Source organism: Crassostrea angulata, chromosome 1 (assembly GCF_025612915.1).
Source record: "Crassostrea angulata isolate pt1a10 chromosome 1, ASM2561291v2, whole genome shotgun sequence".
In the NCBI taxonomy this organism is placed as follows: Eukaryota; Metazoa; Mollusca; class Bivalvia; order Ostreida; family Ostreidae; genus Magallana; species Magallana angulata.
This window is the reverse complement of record NC_069111.1, coordinates 404,851-425,381: the sequence shown is the minus strand read 5'-3', so window position 1 is coordinate 425,381 and position 20,531 is coordinate 404,851. Positions and strand designations below refer to the sequence as shown.

The following is a 20,531-nucleotide window of genomic DNA, read 5'->3' as shown; positions in this document are numbered from 1 at the left end:
TTGATGCAAGCGTTAAAAGAACAACCGAAGAAAATTGATTCTTTTCTAAATGGATTATTGACACATACCGCATTGTTTATGTTTATGTTAATATTTTCCATTTGAAGCAATCTACAACTGGAGTTATTTTGAAGTTCACAATATTCCGCTCAGTCTTGTCTACTGAGTATTTCCAATCCACGTACAAGGGTTGAATTGAAAGTAATATCACACTATGCACTGCGTTTCACACTGGTGCTGTATCGATTAAAATGATTCATCAAAACTCAAATTCGAATTAAAATTTTAATCAAATTTCGTTGATCACTTAACAAGATATTGATGTTTATAGCATGATATAAATGTGACATCATCGCGTTTTTAAGGTCTGTATTTATGAATTATCCACATGCTTCAAAATTTGAAAAAAGTCCCAAACAACACAATATTTTAAAAGAGATATATTATAAACTTTTTCTAGCTGTTTCGAAAAATTGGGGACCGTTACGTTCATTTCGGATATCTACACAATGCGTTTTGTCTTTAGATCATCGTATAAAAAGGCTGGACATGCGAATAATGAATCTATGATTCTTTTGCTTCGATAGATAGAAATCACTAGAAAATGTACTGGAATTGATATATATCAGCCTAAAATTGAGAGCGAGTGAGCAGGGTACCCTTAACGTGGTTCCAATACCTATTAAAAGCATATGTCATGTTGATATATAATTTAGGTAAATAGAAGACATACGTTCTGAAGGAAAGTTAAAGTTGGGTCCTTACGTCTATGGGTATAATATAAAGCTACGTTCATGACTTCTCAAATAGACCTCGACAAACTGATCACGCATTAAATAATCCATCGATTACAAAAAGATTTATGAGTTACTGAATGAAAAAATGATTTAAAAATGTAAAATAGAGCATCGTGGCAAAATTTATATAGAGTATTAAATTACAAAATACCAGAACGCCAAAATTCTACAAATGACGTCGCTAGCGTGCGGCGACTATCCTCACCTCACGCTCTACAAATATATAATTTTCAGAAATCTTTATAAAAATGCATTAAAGTTTTCAGATCTGAATTAAAATAAGTAGAAATCTTCAAGCAAGAGTTTTTGTCAATTTACGCGGATTTTTCACGATTTTATCGCATCTGTGACATTACCTTTGGATCAACCGCCGCATTTTACAAATATACCAAAAAGAAACAGTTTAAGTCGTTGTTTTGATTAATTAAATATAACGTCCGATACCTTTTAATGCACTTTTCATATCTATTCTGCATGCATGAAAATAATCACTAATTGTGTTTAAAGTTCTTATACACGATTTTAGCTCAAGTTTAAAATTTTGATGATTATAATAATTAACAAGGGCTTCTCAACTGTTTGACCAAAATCTGAGAGTCAAATGAAATGTTACAATTGGGATATTTTGTTTATCTATAAGTGTACAAAGGATTTAAAACTATTGTGGTGTCAGTACCAAACATTATCATTATTGACAAAACGGAAAAAAAATCCAAAATTATTTTTCATCCCTATCAGAATCATGTCGCAATCAAAATAACCAAACTATGTATTTGAAATATGTTGGTCATTTTGTGTTATCAGTTGCTTTCAACTGAGAAGGCGAGTATAAAAACAAAATATGATTTAGCAACATGACTTCTTAAACAATCTAAAGCAGCACTTATACATATTTTATTTTATTTTTTGGCAAACTTCCTTCTAGAAAAAAATATCACGTTTACAAGTACATCTTATTATCATATTTACTTTCAAATCATAAAAAGCAAGCAATTATTTGTTGAATAATTGTGATAAATAAAAAAAGAATCAGAACATATCGGTGAAAAAGGGAAAAAAAATCTTCTTTCATTTTCATTTCCTTATTTTCTGATTTTAAAGCCGTCAAAGGGTGTATTAAAGCACGTCAGCGTAAATGTACAGATTATTATCTCTTCTGCCAACATAGTGCTTGTTAAAAAAATAACTTTTGCAGATAAACTCTAAACGATTACACTTCTATTAATATTCTTAGACGGGAACTTTGCAGAATGATACTGCATGTAATCAATTTCTGAAGCTCAAACGTTTAATATATATACGGCATTGTTGTTGTTTTTTTTATAAAGTTAAAACATTAATGAAAAACGTACGATACTGGCTGTGAATCCATAAACTGATTAGACCAAAAATCGATATGCATTTGAATACAGTTCAACACGATATTTATGCTGCAATAACAATTCAGAATTAATTATTAAAAAACGAATGTAACCATATCAATATAACCATATGTTCTTTTTAATCAATCTGATGAGATGCTAACCAATAATATCTCCACAGTTTAAGGATTCACTGGTGATTATGCCAAGAATTTTTCAGGAGATGTTTTCCAATGTGGCATTTTTTGGAGTTCTTTATTGTAAGTATTATTCATGTACTAAATTATATCTTTAAAAATTTCCTAAAGTACTTCCAAAGTTTGCTTTTTTCTTACTTTATTTAGACTATTTACTTTCTATTTGTGTGCGGCGCTTGGAAATAAATACATGAAAAGTTTTGTTTTAAAATGTTAACTCTTTTCTTAAGCGATATAAGCAATAGAAAGAAATATATTTAGTATATGTACGTGAAATACTCTGGCTAACCATTGAGACAAACACATATGCATACAATCCAGTCCATCACATGGTCCCCGTGTGTAGCTTATATACACATAGGCATACCTTGAATGTTTAGAGTATATGTCAGTAATCACAATATATTTATTAGATGTCTAAGTTGTGATGTACATTTCGATGATTTTAGGAGCATTGTAATATATTCATATCTATTAATTAAAAAATTCTCTACATAATGTCTAACACTATGCGAGGTCTTAATTTTCTTCTAAAATCTTCATAACATCTAATTATAAAATTTGTAAATTCTATAAGCAACATAATATATAATATTTATGAAGATTTATTTTTATAATTTAAATCTATAGTTATGCGTTTCCACACAATATCTAATTGCATAATCGTAGATAGTTTCAACCATATATCTTTGACATTTTCACATTAAAAAATTAGATGTGATTTCTGTTTTACATAGCTGTTTTAAATGGTCAACGAAACTTTGATTGCGGGTGATCAAGTTTTTAGCGAGATCCGGAACTTTCAATCCTCCTTGGTATGTTTCTCGCTCTTATTTTGTCAACATGAGTATTATCAAAATGGAAAAACATAAAGTTATATATACCGTATTTAATGTTGTGTTTTCTATGTTGGAAACCAGACATTGATTTGTAGAAAGAAAACATCGTGACAAATACATTGGTTATTCATTTGAAGGGACATGGTCACAATTTTGGTCATTTTTTTTAATTTTCGATTTTGATGTTTACAATGCTTCTGTAAGGCATGTTTAATAGGCAACCAAAATTTGAGTGCCATTTGATGAGTCATAAGCGAGTTACAGAACTTACAATTCTTCGCTATGTAAACAAAGCATTTGTTTACATTTTGAATGCTGAAGTGAAAATTCCAGTTTTAGACCTAAAATGAATGTGTTAATCTTTAGGAACTGTCTATTTATGCTTAAAATGAATAATTAGATAGACAAACCAGCTTTAAAAAGAATTTTTACTGGTATATTAACCCTATGTACACGTGTAAACAAAAACAGGGCACGAGCCTTGTTTACATAACGAAGAATGGTAAGCCCTGTATCTTGCTTAAAACTCAACGACTGGCACCCAAATTTTATTTGATCATTAGAAATGCATTCCTAAAGCATTGCATATAATAAAAACAGAAAAAAAAATTGAGCAAAATCGTGACCATGCCGCTTTAAATTAATGTAATACAGTGGGTATTTTATGTATGGAGAAAATGTTTAATGCACATTTATAAACGATTTACGTCTGTGCATATCTGCGCATATTTGCAGGAAAAGTAACAACGAAGAAAGCCTAAGGGAAAATACATATAGGAAAGTTGTCTGTTTACCAAATAGTGAAAAAAAAATTCGACTTTGAATAACATTAATTGTTGTTTTTTTTTCTTTACGAAAGAATAAATATTAACAATACCAATAACCATTCATTCTATTGTAAAGAAATAAACATATAGACAACTGAGTTTTCATAAGTGATCAGACAATGACTATTTTAGACCGTTAATGTCACCCCTTTTGGAGGCCTCCCGGCTAAAAAAAATCTTTCTGTTTTTTGTCTGATATCTGTAAATATTCAAAGTTTTAGTATGGTCTAAATATCGTTTTCGATTGCATTTGTGGTATGTTTGTCTTAGATTGTGCATCATGATGTTTTTTGATTCATATGTCTCGTGTATGCAGACATTTGAATAATAGATGACCTTTTGGCTCTTTAGTTTCATGCCAACATGAATGTAGTTTATATCTTATATGTTTAATATAAAAAGTCGAACACTTGCGCGCAGTTATCTACGCAAAATTTGGAACTGAAAATTTACAATGTTTGTTTTTATTATGAGATTTATTAAAATCTTATACTATTCGTTTTCATCAATTTCTATAAATATATGTTTTACATTCATTGGGTATTGGCGACCGACAATAATATTAAGTGTAAAATTTGTTGATACCTTTGGCTTTTTAAAAACAAATTTGTTATCACAAATTTCTTTTATGGGTTCTTTTAATGCAACGCTTTCGTTTCAAGTGATGATATGATACCATTGTAAATGAAAAAAAACTTTATATGAATATAAAACATTTCTTGAAATTTTGCAAATAAAATAAAATTTGCATCGTCTTTAATCAGATTTTTGATTATGAAGATTCCAATAAGGTTTACAAACACGTTTTGTATTGATTGATATTTCGTTCTTGTGCCGTAGTCGATGGCTTAGAATTTTATGATAGGGCTGGGTAGGGTGCTACATAATTTCGCTTCTAGCGTGTAATACGGTTTGCTAAAGACGGTAAGAATATTGCACCTGAGTCGACAAGCTTTCTTTACAAATGAGCATTATATACGAAGTGTCTTATATCTTAAAATTTTCAATGTGGACCAACATTGCGGGTCCAAACATGTTAAACCCGCGTAAGTTTTAAACTGTGTTTGTAAAGCAAAATATAAACTGAGCTTTTACACTCCTCTCCCACCAACATTTTTTGGCGGATTTTATTAACAGCCACATATGAAAATAATTTATTCTATAAAAATGTTTAAAATGTTTTGTTTTTTAATCGAGAAGGATAACTTGCTCTATTAAAATTATTGAAGCATAGTCACGAAGCAATTTTTCTCAGAGAAGGAACTTTTGCTATAATATGATTTGCATTCACTTCGTTTCGTTACCTGTATATTTTGATTCTTAGCAAAAAGGTTGAACATAAATGTCCAATGTTCAAAGTTTTTTTTCTAGAATTAATTTTATTTTGTTTAATTTAAATATTGTCATCGAATATAAAGAAAATAAACAAAAACGGTAAAGCACAAATTGTAATGATATATAATTTTTGAAAAAAAGCATTTTAAGAACAAAACATTATAAGCGTTAAATATGGCATTTAATGAATCGATATTGTGAAAACTGACTCGAATATGTTAAATTGTCCCGTGTTATATTTAAACATTTGTTTTTAATATTTAGTGGTTGGTATGAAAAGATGTCAAAAATACCAATACAATTGTTGCTTTTTTTGCATTGATGACGTTTTTCCAATGGTATGTAGACCACGGTTTTAAACAGGCAGGCATTCATTCGGAATGGTAAGTCTAAAAGCAAACATGTATATCCGTATAAAAATTGACCTTTATAACGTAAAATTAAACTGATTATCTTTATTGATAATTTAGACACTTATCATACAAGTTTCTTTACGATAAGTGTATAGCTGGTTTATCAGTAAAAAAAGAGAACCGTAAACATAATTAGCACATACTTGTAATTAAAAGGTTTATTCCTCTTAATATACACAGTTTAAAACATATTGATTTGCCTTCGCATCAAAATCATTATTTTTGTAGAAAATAATGAAAATTGATGCCACATGTCCTTTCACGTATCTGTAAAGTTTCAATCCACTGATACTTTGAGTCATTCAGTGTTGGTATCAATGTGTTAAACATATGTTTGAAGCTTGTAAAGATAAATATGCTGAGTAAATATTGATTCTCGTAGTTGCATTTGAGCCAGATATATTTCTTTTTTTAGCTTTTTTGAGTGACCAAACCTCAAAGCTAATTACTTGAATCTTAATCACAAAAAACCCCACATGAGATTGGATTTTTTAAATGTTTCCGTTCAACTGTGTAACATATAAGCATCGAAAAATGATAAGCAACAACCTATTAAAGCGTGTTCAAGATATGAAAGGACCCAGCGATTCGGACATACTATGAACGGGAACATTGAACCAATTACTCGTGACTCAAAGCACTTACAGTTGATATACCCCTTCTTTTACCACGGCTCAAAATTTTTGATTTGCAGGAAAAAAAATGTAAAATCAATCAATCCTGATAAATTAAAGATATCAAAATATAATTAATAATTTGGTTAGCTCCAGATATCAAACCAGCAGAGATAAAATTATTACTATTCGCGTATATCTGCTTCTTGTTGTGTGTTCAGGAATACATGGATGACGTCAACCCTTTCTTGATTAGTTAAAGAATGAAATAGTCCAACGAGACCTACAAACTCTTCCAATTCTTACTATTTAATGAAGTGTTTCTCGTATGTGAAATGTAAATCTAAACAAAAGAGTGTTTGACAATTAATCAAAAATACAAAATGTGCTCATTTCTTCCCTCATGGTTTCCTAAATGCAATGATTGGACTTAAATTTTCATACATTGGGCATTAGTGTTCAAAAAGTATTCCATTAAGGGAGTCAGAAAGGTTCCGGTTCCCCAATAGGATGTTTATTTCCCGAAGCCAAGTTATAACGTCAAAACAAATCAAATTAAATTGTACACGCGTCGGACAGTGACGTAAGAAAGTTATGTTTTTACATAATTTTTACAAGTTCAAATAAAACGTGTCTACGCCCTTTCTAAGAGAGAGAGATAGATAGAGAGAGAGAGAGAGAGAGAGAGAGAGAGAGAGGGGGGGGGTTGGATGGACAGACAAAAAGGTAGGGGTTTATAGTCTTATTAGATAAATTGCCTGGCACGACTTCTAAACATTACCCCCTGGCGATTCCCGTACAATTCATATCATTCTCAACACCCGGGTGGGCATACAAGAGCTGCTTAATTACGGCGCTAATGCTTTTTTCATTCACATATATAGATAGCTCGTCTCATATGCCAGGTACTCAGGTACTAACCCCAGGGTGGAGATATTGCACAAGTAAAGTAACTTGCCTAATGTTACAATGTAACCGCGAAAGCGACATACCGGACTCGAACCCGGGGCTACCAAATCGTTCGACGCAATCATATGCCATAACACCTAAACACAAACAGAAAGGTGTCTTTAAAAAAGCTAATTGATTGTACCATGCAGAGTTGCAAAAATGTAGTCTAACAAGAAAAAAAACAATTAAAATATGTTTATTGATTTTCGGGGGTGATGGAGGGGATTTTAGTAAAAATTAGGCAAGGTTGCGCAAATCAACGATGAATATTGTGAGATAATGAACACATGTTAACAAAACACTTAATACAAAATGGTACAACTTAAATGTTAAAATGGGATCAAATTGACAATCAAAACGTTTGAAGTTAATATTTGTGGCCAACGTCCATCGTTCCCCAAATTACATAGAGTTACTTTATTCTGTGTTATTTGTGTATATGGCGACAAAGTGATAATTTGCACCACTATATCCATGTAGCTTTATCCCTGATTGAATCTATACATGTACAGTCATGTGTTATGTAGTATTATATGTAGTAGTATAAGTGCACATATCTTTGCAGTGCATGTTTACATCTTTATAGAATTAACTACATACAAAGAACGTGTGAATTTGGCTGGGATGGGGATTAGTGGGATTGAAACACAACAGCGATTTTTAAAAAAAAAATATAAGATTGTTACTCTTATGTATTGGCATGTATTCAAATACGTTGCTAAAATCAAAAATGCTACGTAAGATTTTTAAAAAGAAAGTATTTACTGCCTTTATAGTTCACAACAAAGATCATCAGTTTTTGAGAATAAAAAAACCTTGAAAACTATTGACACAACAGGAGTAATAACACATGCATCATACATAATTGTTTGCATAGAGGCTTAGTTAACCAATGTAGATACATGTCTCGGAACAGGGATGGGATGGGGTTGAGAGGGTTTACCTTAATGAAGCCAATATACCTGTGTGAATGTCAACAGTTTAGTCAAGCAGATTACATATTTAATAACTAAATATCTTTGCAATTTCATAGGTTTTGGTTTTGTTTTGCTTTTGTTTTTCGTGGGATTTGTGTTTGTGTTTGTGTGTGTGTTTTTTTAATAAACGCTCTTTATGGGTTTTAAAAATTTGCTTAAAGAGCAACAGGTAAAATAGAATGTAAATTCTTATGAGTCTTCTCCAGAACCTTCCCCTTCAGATAAGCTGTAACAGCTGACACTGAATCAGCAATGATAGGCATAGTTTAAGCAATGATTCGCAAAGCCTCTCAGAATTTTGACTTCTTAGACTGTTCTTATGTAAATATTGTCAGACAAAAACAAATACAAACATAACAGATTTTTATAAAGATACTTATCTAGATATTAAGTAATAAGGACTTTTACTATAAACATTATGTAATTTGTTGGTTTTTTTTTTAGGATTTAGAAAGGTTTTCGATATTATGGTGGATTTTCATCCATTTTTTTTTTATTTCCAGTTAATATCGTTCCTTATCACAAATCGAAACATCATTTAGAAGAATGTTGTAATTGTTATCTAGAATTAATAATTAATATATTTATGCTAACCATATGTTCTTTTCCACTCGGACGTCAGTTTAGATACTATCGCTGTATATCTTCTTGATTTCGTGAATGCACTTGATTATTTTACATGTTCGTGTCTGGAAATACTTGAGAAATGCTTTTCTGAAATTTTATTTTGGTCTTTTTTTTATTGTTTGTATGATTTTATACAGATTTTAAAAATTTAGCAAGATACAGGTATGATTAGTATTTTTTATCTTATATTTAATGTTAGATAATGTTCCCTAATGCTGATATTGTTATCCTAATATTTGCCATTTTAGAATTAAAGGAAAAGTTAGATATTTTCATTTAGGAAAAAAGTAAGTCAAGTGTATGCAAATGCAAAATAATATGGTTTGATTTCAAGAATACTTGGTTTAGTGGAGCATGCTCTTTAATCTATGTGCTATGTAATATGCAATTGCAAAATGATATGGTTTGACTTCAAAAATATGTGGTTTAGTGAAGGATGTTCTCTAATATATTAACTATGTGATAAGCATTTAAACTAATTATCATGATTGTGCTTTTTTAATTCGAAGTGCATGTATTTAAACAATTAAAAGAAAATATTTTCATAAGTGAATATCTATCGTGTGTCTTTATTTACTGATACATACTTTTTTTCAGTTACAATCGTTACCTCTTGTTTGGGTTTCTGTAATTTAAGTTGGCTCAAAACAAATTCAAGTCAATCATCAACGTACATATACGAACATTTTAAGCCTAAAGTACGTTTGACAGCAGAAAAAGCAGTAGATGGAAGATTCCTTAATCATACATTAGGTGAATGTGCAGGAACAAAAATTAAAAAAACTGAGGAAGTGTGGTGGACGATTTCTCTACCGGAATTGTCTAACATTTATAAAATAAATCTGATGTTCAGAGAGAATTGTAAGTTTAAACATATTGACTTACTTTGATCAGATTATAAAAAGTTATAAATGTACATTTATTCTAGTTAACAAATGAGCTGCATATGAATAACTCAAACTTATTTATTTGCAGTAACACGTCATAATAAATACAAGGTCTTCATCGACATAAAGGATATAACAATTAGGAATCAGAAAGGGATGACCCCCGTGTACCACGATGAGGATCAGGAACCGAGTTCCCAGTTTATAATGATCTTTCCTGTTGGTATTATAGGCAAAAACATGATGATATACAAAAGAGATGCCATTAAAACGAAAGATAATATTTTGGACATATGTGAGGTCGAGATATGGGGTATGTATTTGAGGAATATATATATATATATATATATATATATATATATATATATATATATATATATATATATATATATATATATATATATATACCGTGATATCCTGAATATAATGAGTAATATCTTACCGGTATTAGATCTAAAATAAATTAATGAAAAGCAAAGCATAAGTCTTCACGTCTTTAAAAGTTTTGTTGTAATCGGATATACAAGTCCATGAAATGTACCACAGGAATATACATATACATGTTATACAGGTTCTAGGGCAGTAGCCTCGTTAGTTCACCTGTGGTGCTGTCTCCTATTTTTCATGTAAAACGTGATATTATATAATCAATAACTGAATAATGAACCTAAATCTGCCCACACAAGTGTTTAAAGATATTGTAATCATAAGCAAAAAGGCGAAGAGAATATCATATTTTAAAATCCTTTAAAAAGAAATCTGACTGTAACAAAATGTATACGGATTTTGATGCGGTTTTTATTTACATTAACTTCTGGTTAACAAATTCTATGACATACTTTTCTCATGGGCTTGGCTCCAGGCACTCTTTAAGTACGGGGGAAATAAGTAATTAACAGTAGAATATGAATTTATTATTTTTCCAACATCTTTTTTTCTTTTGTTCAATGTGTATTTTTAGACAGATATAACAACTGAGGTGTTCTGTTTGCAACCATTTTTACGGTAAGAATGGTGGCCAAGTGAAAATTGTAGCTTTTTCAACGTTGTGGCTGTTCGAGCTTCGGACGAAATAGAAAGAAATTAATAGAAGGTTAAAGAATTCTAATTAGAAAGTGACGCAAACGTCCACCAAACGATCACCTACCGTTTGTTTCTTTTTTGTTAGAATTCTCTAATTCTAGAATTAAAAGATAACTTTGTGGATCGTTAAGGTTTCATTTCTTGATCAAAGTTGTATCTTCAAAGAAAGATATGCTTTTATTTATTTATTTTTAGAATTTTAAGAAAATTAATTTTTTTAAATCTATATTAGGTTACGTATTTAAGAGTTCAAAATTTGCTTTCAATGGATACATGATTGTAATATCTATTAAAACATATCAAGTAATGCCAATAAATAGCTAATTTCTTTTATAAACAAAACTTGAATAGCATTAGAAGTTTCTGGAGGAATTGTGATCAGACACTATTAATTTCGTGAAATTTCAGACAGAGCAAAAGTTTGTTTTAATGATTAAACAATTGTAATTTATGGTCTTTCTTAAGTGTATCTACTCTACAACATTGTTCTGTCGCGTAAAGACGCCCTGGTTCGGTCTTGCACAGATGTTTAACCTCTTACATTAACAACAACTCCCAGGAAGATTGTCAATGTGTATGTGAATTTTGTAAAAGACTGAAATATAAACAAATGATACATTGAAACACTTTGAATTTCATAAAAAAATAAATTTACACACCGTTTTTAAGTGTTGCCAATATATAGTTATCAATAATAACACTATACATAAAGCTTATGACACTTATGGGCTTCCACAGAAATAAAACTTTGCAGCTTAACACTTTAAAATATAGTTAACAACAAATATTAGCTCAAATCTATCAGAAAACATTCAAGATTACTTGTAAAACTATTAATATAAAGTTTTGCAAATAATTCACAGAAAGTTGTTCAAATCAAAACAAGCCTATGTTTACATTTGTTGCAGACGACAGCACTCCAATAAGGAAGCGTATAAGCTTCAATTATTACACATAAAACTGATTATGGCTACTGTAAAAGCTATAAACATGTTGAAATCATCTTTTAACAGAATAATAAACAAGTTTTAAATCATTACATAATCTGTGGTAGGCTAAACTTAGCAAAAAATACAGAGCGCGGTGTTCAACCGCATAAACAAATGGCAGGTTTCGTATGACAATTTTACCGAAAAACAGAGAGTTCTAAAAAGAAAAATCAATAATTAAAGAAAGATAACTCTAACAATGGACAGAAGAAACATGTTAAATTTCCTGAATTATGTATCTTAGTTAAGCTTTTATTGTGATGTTTACTTTTAACATTTTGTTAATGTTCATAACAAATTTAAATTTTTCGTTTTTATAAAAGGTTGTTTAAATCACTCCAACGAGAAAAACTGCACATGTTCTAAAGATGAAAATGAAACCTTTGTTCCACAAGGTTAGTCACGTGATTCTAAAAAGAAATGTAAAGTATATATATCTATAAATATTGTTTAAAGAAAGTTAAAACTCAATAAAGCCTCAATAGAGTTAAGAGCATATTTTTTTACATTTAGTGTGTTCATTCATTATTATTGTTTGTGTTACTGTACTGGAAATGATTAATCAATTCAATACAATTTTATCTGGTTATCTTAAGTTAAGTTAGCTGTTTATCATCCAATTATCTGTAAGTCAGTCTGTCTCACAGCTACTGTTTGTTGAATTTCTTTTCCAAAAATAATGACTATTTGAATTTGAATTTTTTCTAGAAATGCTTACATCGGTAGTTGCCTGGCCACACTTTCCCAATAACTTAACTTTGAAATGTCACAAGGGTAATGTAGTTTTGCAAAATTATAAAGACCAATGTGAATTCAAGCCAAAGTGTGTTTTAGAATACCGGAACCAATCCATCCTATTCTTTTGTTCTGGTGAGTACTAGTATACGTTTAACGATATTGGAATCATTTGCATTTATTGAAAATTCGTAAATCATATCAAGCGCTGCTTTTAATTAACAGTACCTATCTAAGTCCATTCTCTGATTGTAAAATAATACAGAATGATATCAATGACTCCATTCAACCGTCAATGTTCTTCCTTTCAAGCAATTTATTACATGGGATATCAAGGTCATTATTATCCAAATAGCTGATTATTTCCTTTTTTTCTTTTTCTTTTTTTAACCATAGAAATACCAGTATTTACATTTTCTGTCAAAAATATTGAATAAAAAATGTTCTATTATGAATGTGATAAATGTCAGGTATCGAATATTTCATCAATTTCAAGAAAATGGTAGATTTAACAACATTAATATTTCAGTAAATAGTTTAGACTATACTTAATTAAACTTTGCACATTATGTACTTTGAATAACATTACTGGACAGGTTATCCTGATTGAAAGATAACCTGAAATAAATGTTACATCATTTCATAACTCGTTAACTCACTAGAAAAAAACTTTCTTATCCTTTAAAAACAAGCTTTTGATTTAAACATGTTTTTATTTTACAATGGGGTTTTACGAAGCTTGCAAAGAGGTCGCTTACAACGGAGATACGGTTTATGAGCGAAACCCCCGACCTTTCTACACACTGAACGTTGGAGATAACGTCACATACACCTGTAAAACAGGACATAGACTTGTAGCTGGAAATCTTACCAGAATTTGTCAGGAAAACGGTTCATGGAGTGGAGAAGAACCGATTTGCAAACGTAATCATTCGTTATGATCTAATGAAATATCAGTGTATCTTTGTAAATATTTTTAGCTCACCTGAGCTGGAAGCTCAAGTGAGCTTTTCTGATCACCTTTTGTCCGTCGTCCGTCTGTCCGTCTGTCTGTCTGTCCGTCTGTAAACTTTTCACATTTTAAACTTCTTCTCTAAAACCACTTCGCCAATTTCAACCAAATTTGGCACAAAGCATCCCTACAAAAAGGTGATTTTAAATTGCAGAATTGAAAGACCGATCTTTATTTAAAACGGAGAAAACCTCGAAAATGTAGAAAAAGGGGGGTGCATTCTAAAAAATCTTCTTCTCAAGAATTATTGAGTCAAATTTAACGTAATTTTGCAAAAATATTCCTTATGGAAAGGAAAACATAAATTGCAAAAATTATTGGCGAACTCTGTTTCAATTTTGAGTAATTAACGAAAATAAAAATAAAGAGATAATCGCTGTCAATCAGAAAATAACTTCGGGTTCGGTATTCCATATCGAAAACGAAAGTTCATTATGTAAAGCAGCCAAGTTTGAATGTTGACGCATGGCAAACAGGTCAAACTGACAAAGATGTATTTGCTTGTTGTGCAAAAGTTTACATGCGAAGGGATACTTGAAACGTGCTAAATATATGTGTGCCAATTTCGTGAAGTCAATTGAGATTCAATATTTCCATGCGTTGACCTTTTCACTCATAATCGTGGTTTTACGTTGTTTTGAATTTCGTTTATGCTTTTTAACTTGAGAGGAAATATTGCCTGTATTTTGGGATTTTTAATGATCCAATCAAATATAGACTTCGGTAAATCAGACAGTTAATATTTTACCTGCGAAAAATTAGCATAATGTGATGCACTAACAGCATATCATATTATAAATACTATTATATGATACATTTTATTGGTAATTCGGTACGATCTCTACGTTATGGTTGATTATAATGCAACGTGTTTTGTTAAGATGCTCAGCATATTTAGCCTAAACGGAGATTGTTTTTGCTGCTAGAAATATATAGTTATATTTATATAATGAAAAATAAATTGTGCTCTTTCTTTGTTTTAGTGCATGTTTCTTCTGTTTTAATTGTTTATTTCCAATTTTCTCTTTACTAATCATTTTCAGCTGAGTCAAGTTTCGAATTATAAGCAAGACACAGAGCTTTGCTCCCAGAACTCTGGCCATGCTTTTGTTCATTCTGAATAGGAAATACCAAGTTTAAAAATCTTAAGTTGAATGTAATTTACTCTTGTGAACAAATATTGACTCAAACCAAGAAAAATTGTGAGTTCTGTATATTGCTTATAATTCTGCGATTGACGCTGAAATTTTGATTTATCATTAGAAATGTTTCACTAAACGTTAAATACTTGTACAGAAAAATTAAAAGGATGATTTGCTATAACAACTTTTTGGGGCCCCCTTCTTATACGATGAATCTACACCAACTTTGATGGTTTTCCAGACACAATTAAATTAAAACGACCTCTTTAAAACAGTTTAAAACATTACTGTTACGGGGATAAATCTATTATCGCATCTTAAGAAAAAAATACAGCGGAGAATCATCTTGATTTGTAGCCATTTTTTAACGTTGATCTTGAATAAAGATGAAAATAAAGTGTGGGCCTTATTAAAATAGAGCGATATGCCTGTGAACAGTTTGAGGCTCATGGGGGGAGGGGGGGGGTAGACCTTATCAGAAATCTTGACAAGCAAAAAAAAGATTTTGAGTATGGCTATGTCTAACTCTGAAAAATAAAAGTGGGGGGGGGGGACCCCTACCCCTCCACCCAGTTCCGACGCCTATGCATTGATTATACATGTAATAGCTCTTTAACGTATTACATGACAACATTTTTCATTCGAGTGTATTCATCGGTCAAATGAGTAAGGTTATAAAACGTAGCACGAGTTCCCGCCTATTAAACAACAATCGGTTATAATGTGGAAGACCAATTAAATATTTGAATGTCTATAATCCCAGCACCTTGAAGTAAAATTTTTAACCGGGTTTTCCAACGGAAAAATCCGGTTATTAAAAGGGTGAAAATGGCGGGCGGGCGGGCGGGCGGGCGGCTGCCAAAAGGGTACCCTCATTGTACGGATAACTCCTTCTACAGTTTTCAAGATAGAAAGTTGTTCTTTTGCAGATTAATTGTACATATAACAGAAGTGTACATATTGCTTGAATTTAGATTTCCGATAATTTATGAAAAAATACCAGCTTTTGAAACTAATCATTTTTGGCAAAATAATGCAAATAGGGTACCCTCAATGTATGGATAATTCCTCCGTCAGTTTTCAAGATAGGAAGTTGTTCTTTTGCAGATTAATTGTATATATATCAGAGGTGTGCATGTTGCTTGAATTTAGATTTCCGATAATTTATGAAAAAATACCAGCTTTTGAAACTAATCACTTTTTGGCAAAATAATGCAAATAGGGTACCCTCAACGTACGGATAATTCCTCCTTCAGGTTTCAAGATAGGAAGTTGTTCTTTTGCAGATTAATTGTACATATATCAGAGGTGTGCATATTGCTAGGATTTATATTTCTGATTATTTATGAAAAAAAATACATGTACCAGCTTTTGAACTTAGTCATCTTTTGGCAAAATATTGCATATATGGTACTCCATTTCACTGGATAATGGATACAGTTCACATAAAAGAAAACCCGGTTTGTTGTCACGTTGACAGCTTTTCACTTGTCCTCTTTCACATATAGGAATCTTTTTTAATAAAATACAATAACTAGCTAGTACAATGTATTTGAAGATGAATATGTACCTATGTGCATATTCTCATATATAATTTGATCGTTTTATAAAGTGAGGGGGGGGGGGCAGAACTAAAAAAAGAGAGAATTGGAAGTTGAGTGTGTATCCCTACCAAAATTTTGTTTTCTATCTTGCATAGGATCTTATTTTTGGTAAAAATAGTATTTCATAAGGGTATAATGTCATAGATTAAGTGTAGGAAAATAAGTGTAAAATACAGTTTATTTTATGGTATTCTTTTTTTTTGTTTTTCTACCGAGGGGTCATATGGCACAATATCCTTTGAACACCCATAAAAAGCCATTGTTGTTCAGGTGAGCGATGTGGCCCCATGGGCCTCTTGTTTTATGATTTGGAATATTATATTTACTGTAAACGTAATAATTAATATTATTTGCAAAATAAAAAAATAAGGATGATTGAGCGTGTTCTAGTCTTGTGGGGAAAATGATACGAAACTTTGTACTTTTATTTATGAAGTATTAATCATCAAATTATTCTTTATGCTAATTTGGTTATTTTTAAGCTTGTACAGTGGCCACGTTTAATGCTAACACTACACACGCAGAGTATTTTCAACCAAACGACACATTGAACGTTGGAGATAACGTCACATACACCTGTAAAACAGGCTATAGACTTGCCGCTGGAAATCTCACCAGAATTTGTCAGGAAAACGGTTCATGGAGTGGAGAAGAACCGGTTTGCAAACGTAATTATTGATTATGATCTACTGAAATATCAATGTATTTTTGTAAATATTTTTTCGTGATATGGAATATAATATTTACTGTGCTCGTAATATTTATAATTATTTAATATAGAATCATTTAGCTGGTTGTAGTTTTGTGGGGAAGAGATAGGAAACTATGTATGTACTTTCATTAATAACTATTAATCATCAAATCATTTATTTTGGCAATTTGGTTATATTCAAGCTTGTACGGTGGCCACATTCAATGCTAGCACTACAGACGCACATTATTTTCAACCAAACGACACACTGAACGTTGGAGGTAATGTCACATACACCTGCAAAAGAGGCCATAGACTTGCTGCTGGAAATCTCACCAGATTTTGCCAGGAAAACGGTTCATGGACAGGAGAAGAACCGTATTGCAAAAGTAATCATTTAATATTTTTAAGTGTTGCTAAAGATAGAAAATAGGAACATACTAATTATTGAATTGCCAGTTTAAATTGATACTTCTTATCATACTCACAGGGTTAAATGTGGTGCCGATTTTGTGAAGTAAATTGAGGTTGAATATTTCAATGCATTGACAGTTTTCACATTTGACGGTTTCGTTCATTTTATATTATTAATGCTTTGTTACCTGGGGAACTATCGCCTGTATTTTGTAATTTTTACGTATCAAATCAAACATTAGCTTCGCTAAATCAGACAGTTGACTGTGCAAATTAAACAAAATCTGGTGTATTAACAAAGTACTAAAATACAATTCATTCTAGTGGTCATTCGTACGTATGCTCTTTTGCGTAATGTAGTAATGCAATGTGTTTTAATTTGTTGCTCAGCATTTTCTCGAGTTTATTCAGTTTAAACAGAGTTTGATATCGCTGAGGGAAATACGTACTAGGTATATATATATGATTCTTATTGAAAAATAAATTGTGCTCTTTGTTTTAGTGCATGTCTCTTCTGTTTAATTGTTTACAATTTCTATTTACAAACCACATTTGAGTGTTAAGCTTCAAATTATAACCAATATACAAAGCTGTGTACAAAGATATGAGGCCATTTTTTGTTTACATTTTAATGCTGAATAGGAAATACCAAGTGAGAAATCTAGCAAAATTGTGAGCTTTGTATCTTGCTTATAATTTTACGATTGACGCTGAAATTTTGGTTCATCATTAGAAATGTCTCGCTAAAATTTAAATACTTGTACAAAAAATTTGAAATATGATATGCTGCTACTTTCTGGGGCCCACCCCATACGATGAATTATATGAATTCCACATTAATTATACCCCACGCAAACAAAGTTGGGGGGGGGGGGGGGTAAATAAGAATCACTCCGTCTGTCCGTCTGTCCGTCTGTCTGTGCAATCGTGTCCGGTCCCTATCTTTCTTATAGAGAAACATTTGAAGTTCTTACTTCACACAAAGATTGCTTTTAACCTAAGTGTGTGTCATGACCTTGACCAAAGGTCAATTGAGGAAGTTCAAGGTCATTATTTTAAAAATGCTTAATTCTGTCTGTGTCATGTCTTGTATTTATGGAAATATAAGAAGCTTAAATTTGACACAAAGCTTGCTTGTCTCAGGCCACATAAAATAATTTTTAGATTCTCCTCCCCGTCTCTCTGAAAATGGCCTGCCCCGATGAAATTTTTTTAAGAAAAAAAATGTCTGGAAAAAAAATTCGGAAAAAATCGGGCTCAGTATACCAATAATTCAAAATGTTTAAATATTAAATGGCTGCTTGACATGTGGATTTCGTTTGATTCCAGTCATGGTTGTTAGCGGAGGGATGCAAATGTCCTCGTGCATTAACAGTAAACTTGTTAAGTAAAATAAAATGGAATTATAGGATAGAAATTGGTTTGTTTACTCTTATTAGCATTAACAGTTTTAAAAGATAGAGCAGTTATTATTTATAGAAAATGGACAGTGAAATAGATTAATCCAATATTTTCTATAATAGCAAAAATACATGCGTTATGATTTTTTTCTAAGCGGGAGGTATCAATTGTGAGCTTGCTCACAGTACCTCTAGTTTTGATAGTTTTTCAGACACGATTAGATAAAAACCGACACCGTTAAAATAGTTTCCATAGTTCTGACACATTTTGTTACGGGGATAAAGGCATTATAGCTATTCCGAAGAAAATATTACAGCGAAAAATCATCCTGGTTTGTAGCCATTTGTTGTTTTTAATAAAAATGAAAATAATTGGTGGGTCTTAGTAAAATAATGAAATGCTTACAATACATTAAGTATAATAACTCTTTTACATGTCACGTGACAACATTTTTCATTCGAGTGTATTCATCAATCAAGTGAGTAAGGTTAAAAAGTCACGGGAGTTTACGCCAGGTAAACAACAGTCGTTTATAATGGGGAAGACCAATTAATTTTTTTAATTTGAGGAATTGAGCGCATAAATCTTTTTCCCATAAAGATCATTCCACTAACTGGTGTTATATCGAACAATAAATATTAAAATAAATAGAAGAATGAAAATATAGGGAATTGGAAGTTAACAGTGTACCCCTTTTAAAAGTTTAGTTTTATATCTTGGATAGGATTTTCTTATTTTTGGTAAAAATGGTATTCCATAAAGGTAAAATATTAAGTGTATGCAAAAATATGTGTAAAATTCGAATACTTTACAATATTCATTTCTTGTTATTCTACCGAGGGGCCATATGGTACAATATCCTTTGAACGCCTATATAAAGTCATTGTTGCCAAGATGAGCGATGTGGCCCCATGGGCCTCTTGTTTCTGCAATACTCGCTTCATATCCATATGAACCATTCAGGAAATAGTTTTATTAGCTAAACACTTCCATTCTAAAAGATTACAACTTACTAAAAATTGATCTTGATATTTTCATGGGTCAGATATTATATATGTAATATTTAATACATAATTTGTATTTAATTTAGGATGCAAATGCTCTTGTAAAAGATTAGCATCACAGAATTTCATCAAAGATCCAATTGTCCTTCAACAGAGAATTGAGGAAATCAAAAAATTCCTGGCGGTGAATAGATCTGAGTTATCTGCCTATAAGAGGAAGAAGATATCAAGCTATGACGGACGTGCCTCCTCTACCGGAATAGGGATGACTCTGGGGGTAGGGGTGATAACCTTCGTTATTGGCGCCATCGTCTGTAGTGATCTTCTCACGTGCCGGGCAAGAAGACGAAGAAGAGCGCCCCGTAAAGCGTGACTTTGCGTACCGTGGAACACCTTACGAAGTGGAACAGGCACTGAAGCTTATTTTTTTTTAAAGTTTTTTTTATTTGTTTTTTCTATAACAACATATGTATTGTTGATTACGTGAAATGATCTTTTTTTGGTTAGATTATTCTTTAATTGATTTATTACATTTTAAAACATGTATGATATACGAGTATATCTCTGGTACGATTTTTTCAGCTACATGAATTACATTTCGTCATTGATAAAAATAACATAACAGAATATT

At 31.3% G+C, this 20,531-nt stretch overlaps 1 protein-coding gene across 2 annotated transcripts; it reads left to right on the top strand.

Annotated features, from left to right (window-relative positions):
• Nucleotides 1-2,334: 2,334 nt before the first annotated feature.
• LOC128173510 (complement decay-accelerating factor-like) lies at nucleotides 2,335-20,412 on the top strand. Of its 2 annotated transcripts, XM_052839214.1 has the most exons (9): nucleotides 2,341-2,418; nucleotides 9,536-9,799; nucleotides 9,914-10,138; nucleotides 12,221-12,292; nucleotides 12,606-12,767; nucleotides 13,371-13,556; nucleotides 16,873-17,058; nucleotides 17,285-17,470; nucleotides 19,987-20,412. In XM_052839214.1, exons 1-9 carry the CDS (start codon nucleotides 2,361-2,363, stop codon nucleotides 20,271-20,273), a joined length of 1,626 nt encoding a protein of 541 aa, XP_052695174.1. In that variant the 5' UTR covers nucleotides 2,341-2,360; the 3' UTR covers nucleotides 20,274-20,412. The 2 variants fall into 2 exon arrangements, with proteins under 2 accessions (XP_052695178.1, XP_052695174.1); XM_052839218.1 differs by lacking the exon at nucleotides 9,536-9,799 and having other exon boundaries at nucleotides 2,335-2,418; nucleotides 10,058-10,138.
• Nucleotides 20,413-20,531: the final 119 nt, after the last annotated feature.

What these genes read in the sequence shown, in the direction of transcription:
- LOC128173510 (XM_052839214.1), top strand. Translation starts at nt 2,361, where the DNA reads ATGCCAAGAATTTTTCAGGAGATGTTTTCCAATGTGGCATTTTTTGGA. An exon ending in AGAAGAACCGATTTGCAAAC is followed by an intron (nt 13,557 to 16,872) that starts GTAATCATTCGT and finishes GTTATTTTTAAG; the next exon opens with CTTGTACAGTGGCCACGTTT. An exon ending in AGAAGAACCGTATTGCAAAA is followed by an intron (nt 17,471 to 19,986) that starts GTAATCATTTAA and finishes TATTTAATTTAG; the next exon opens with GATGCAAATGCTCTTGTAAA.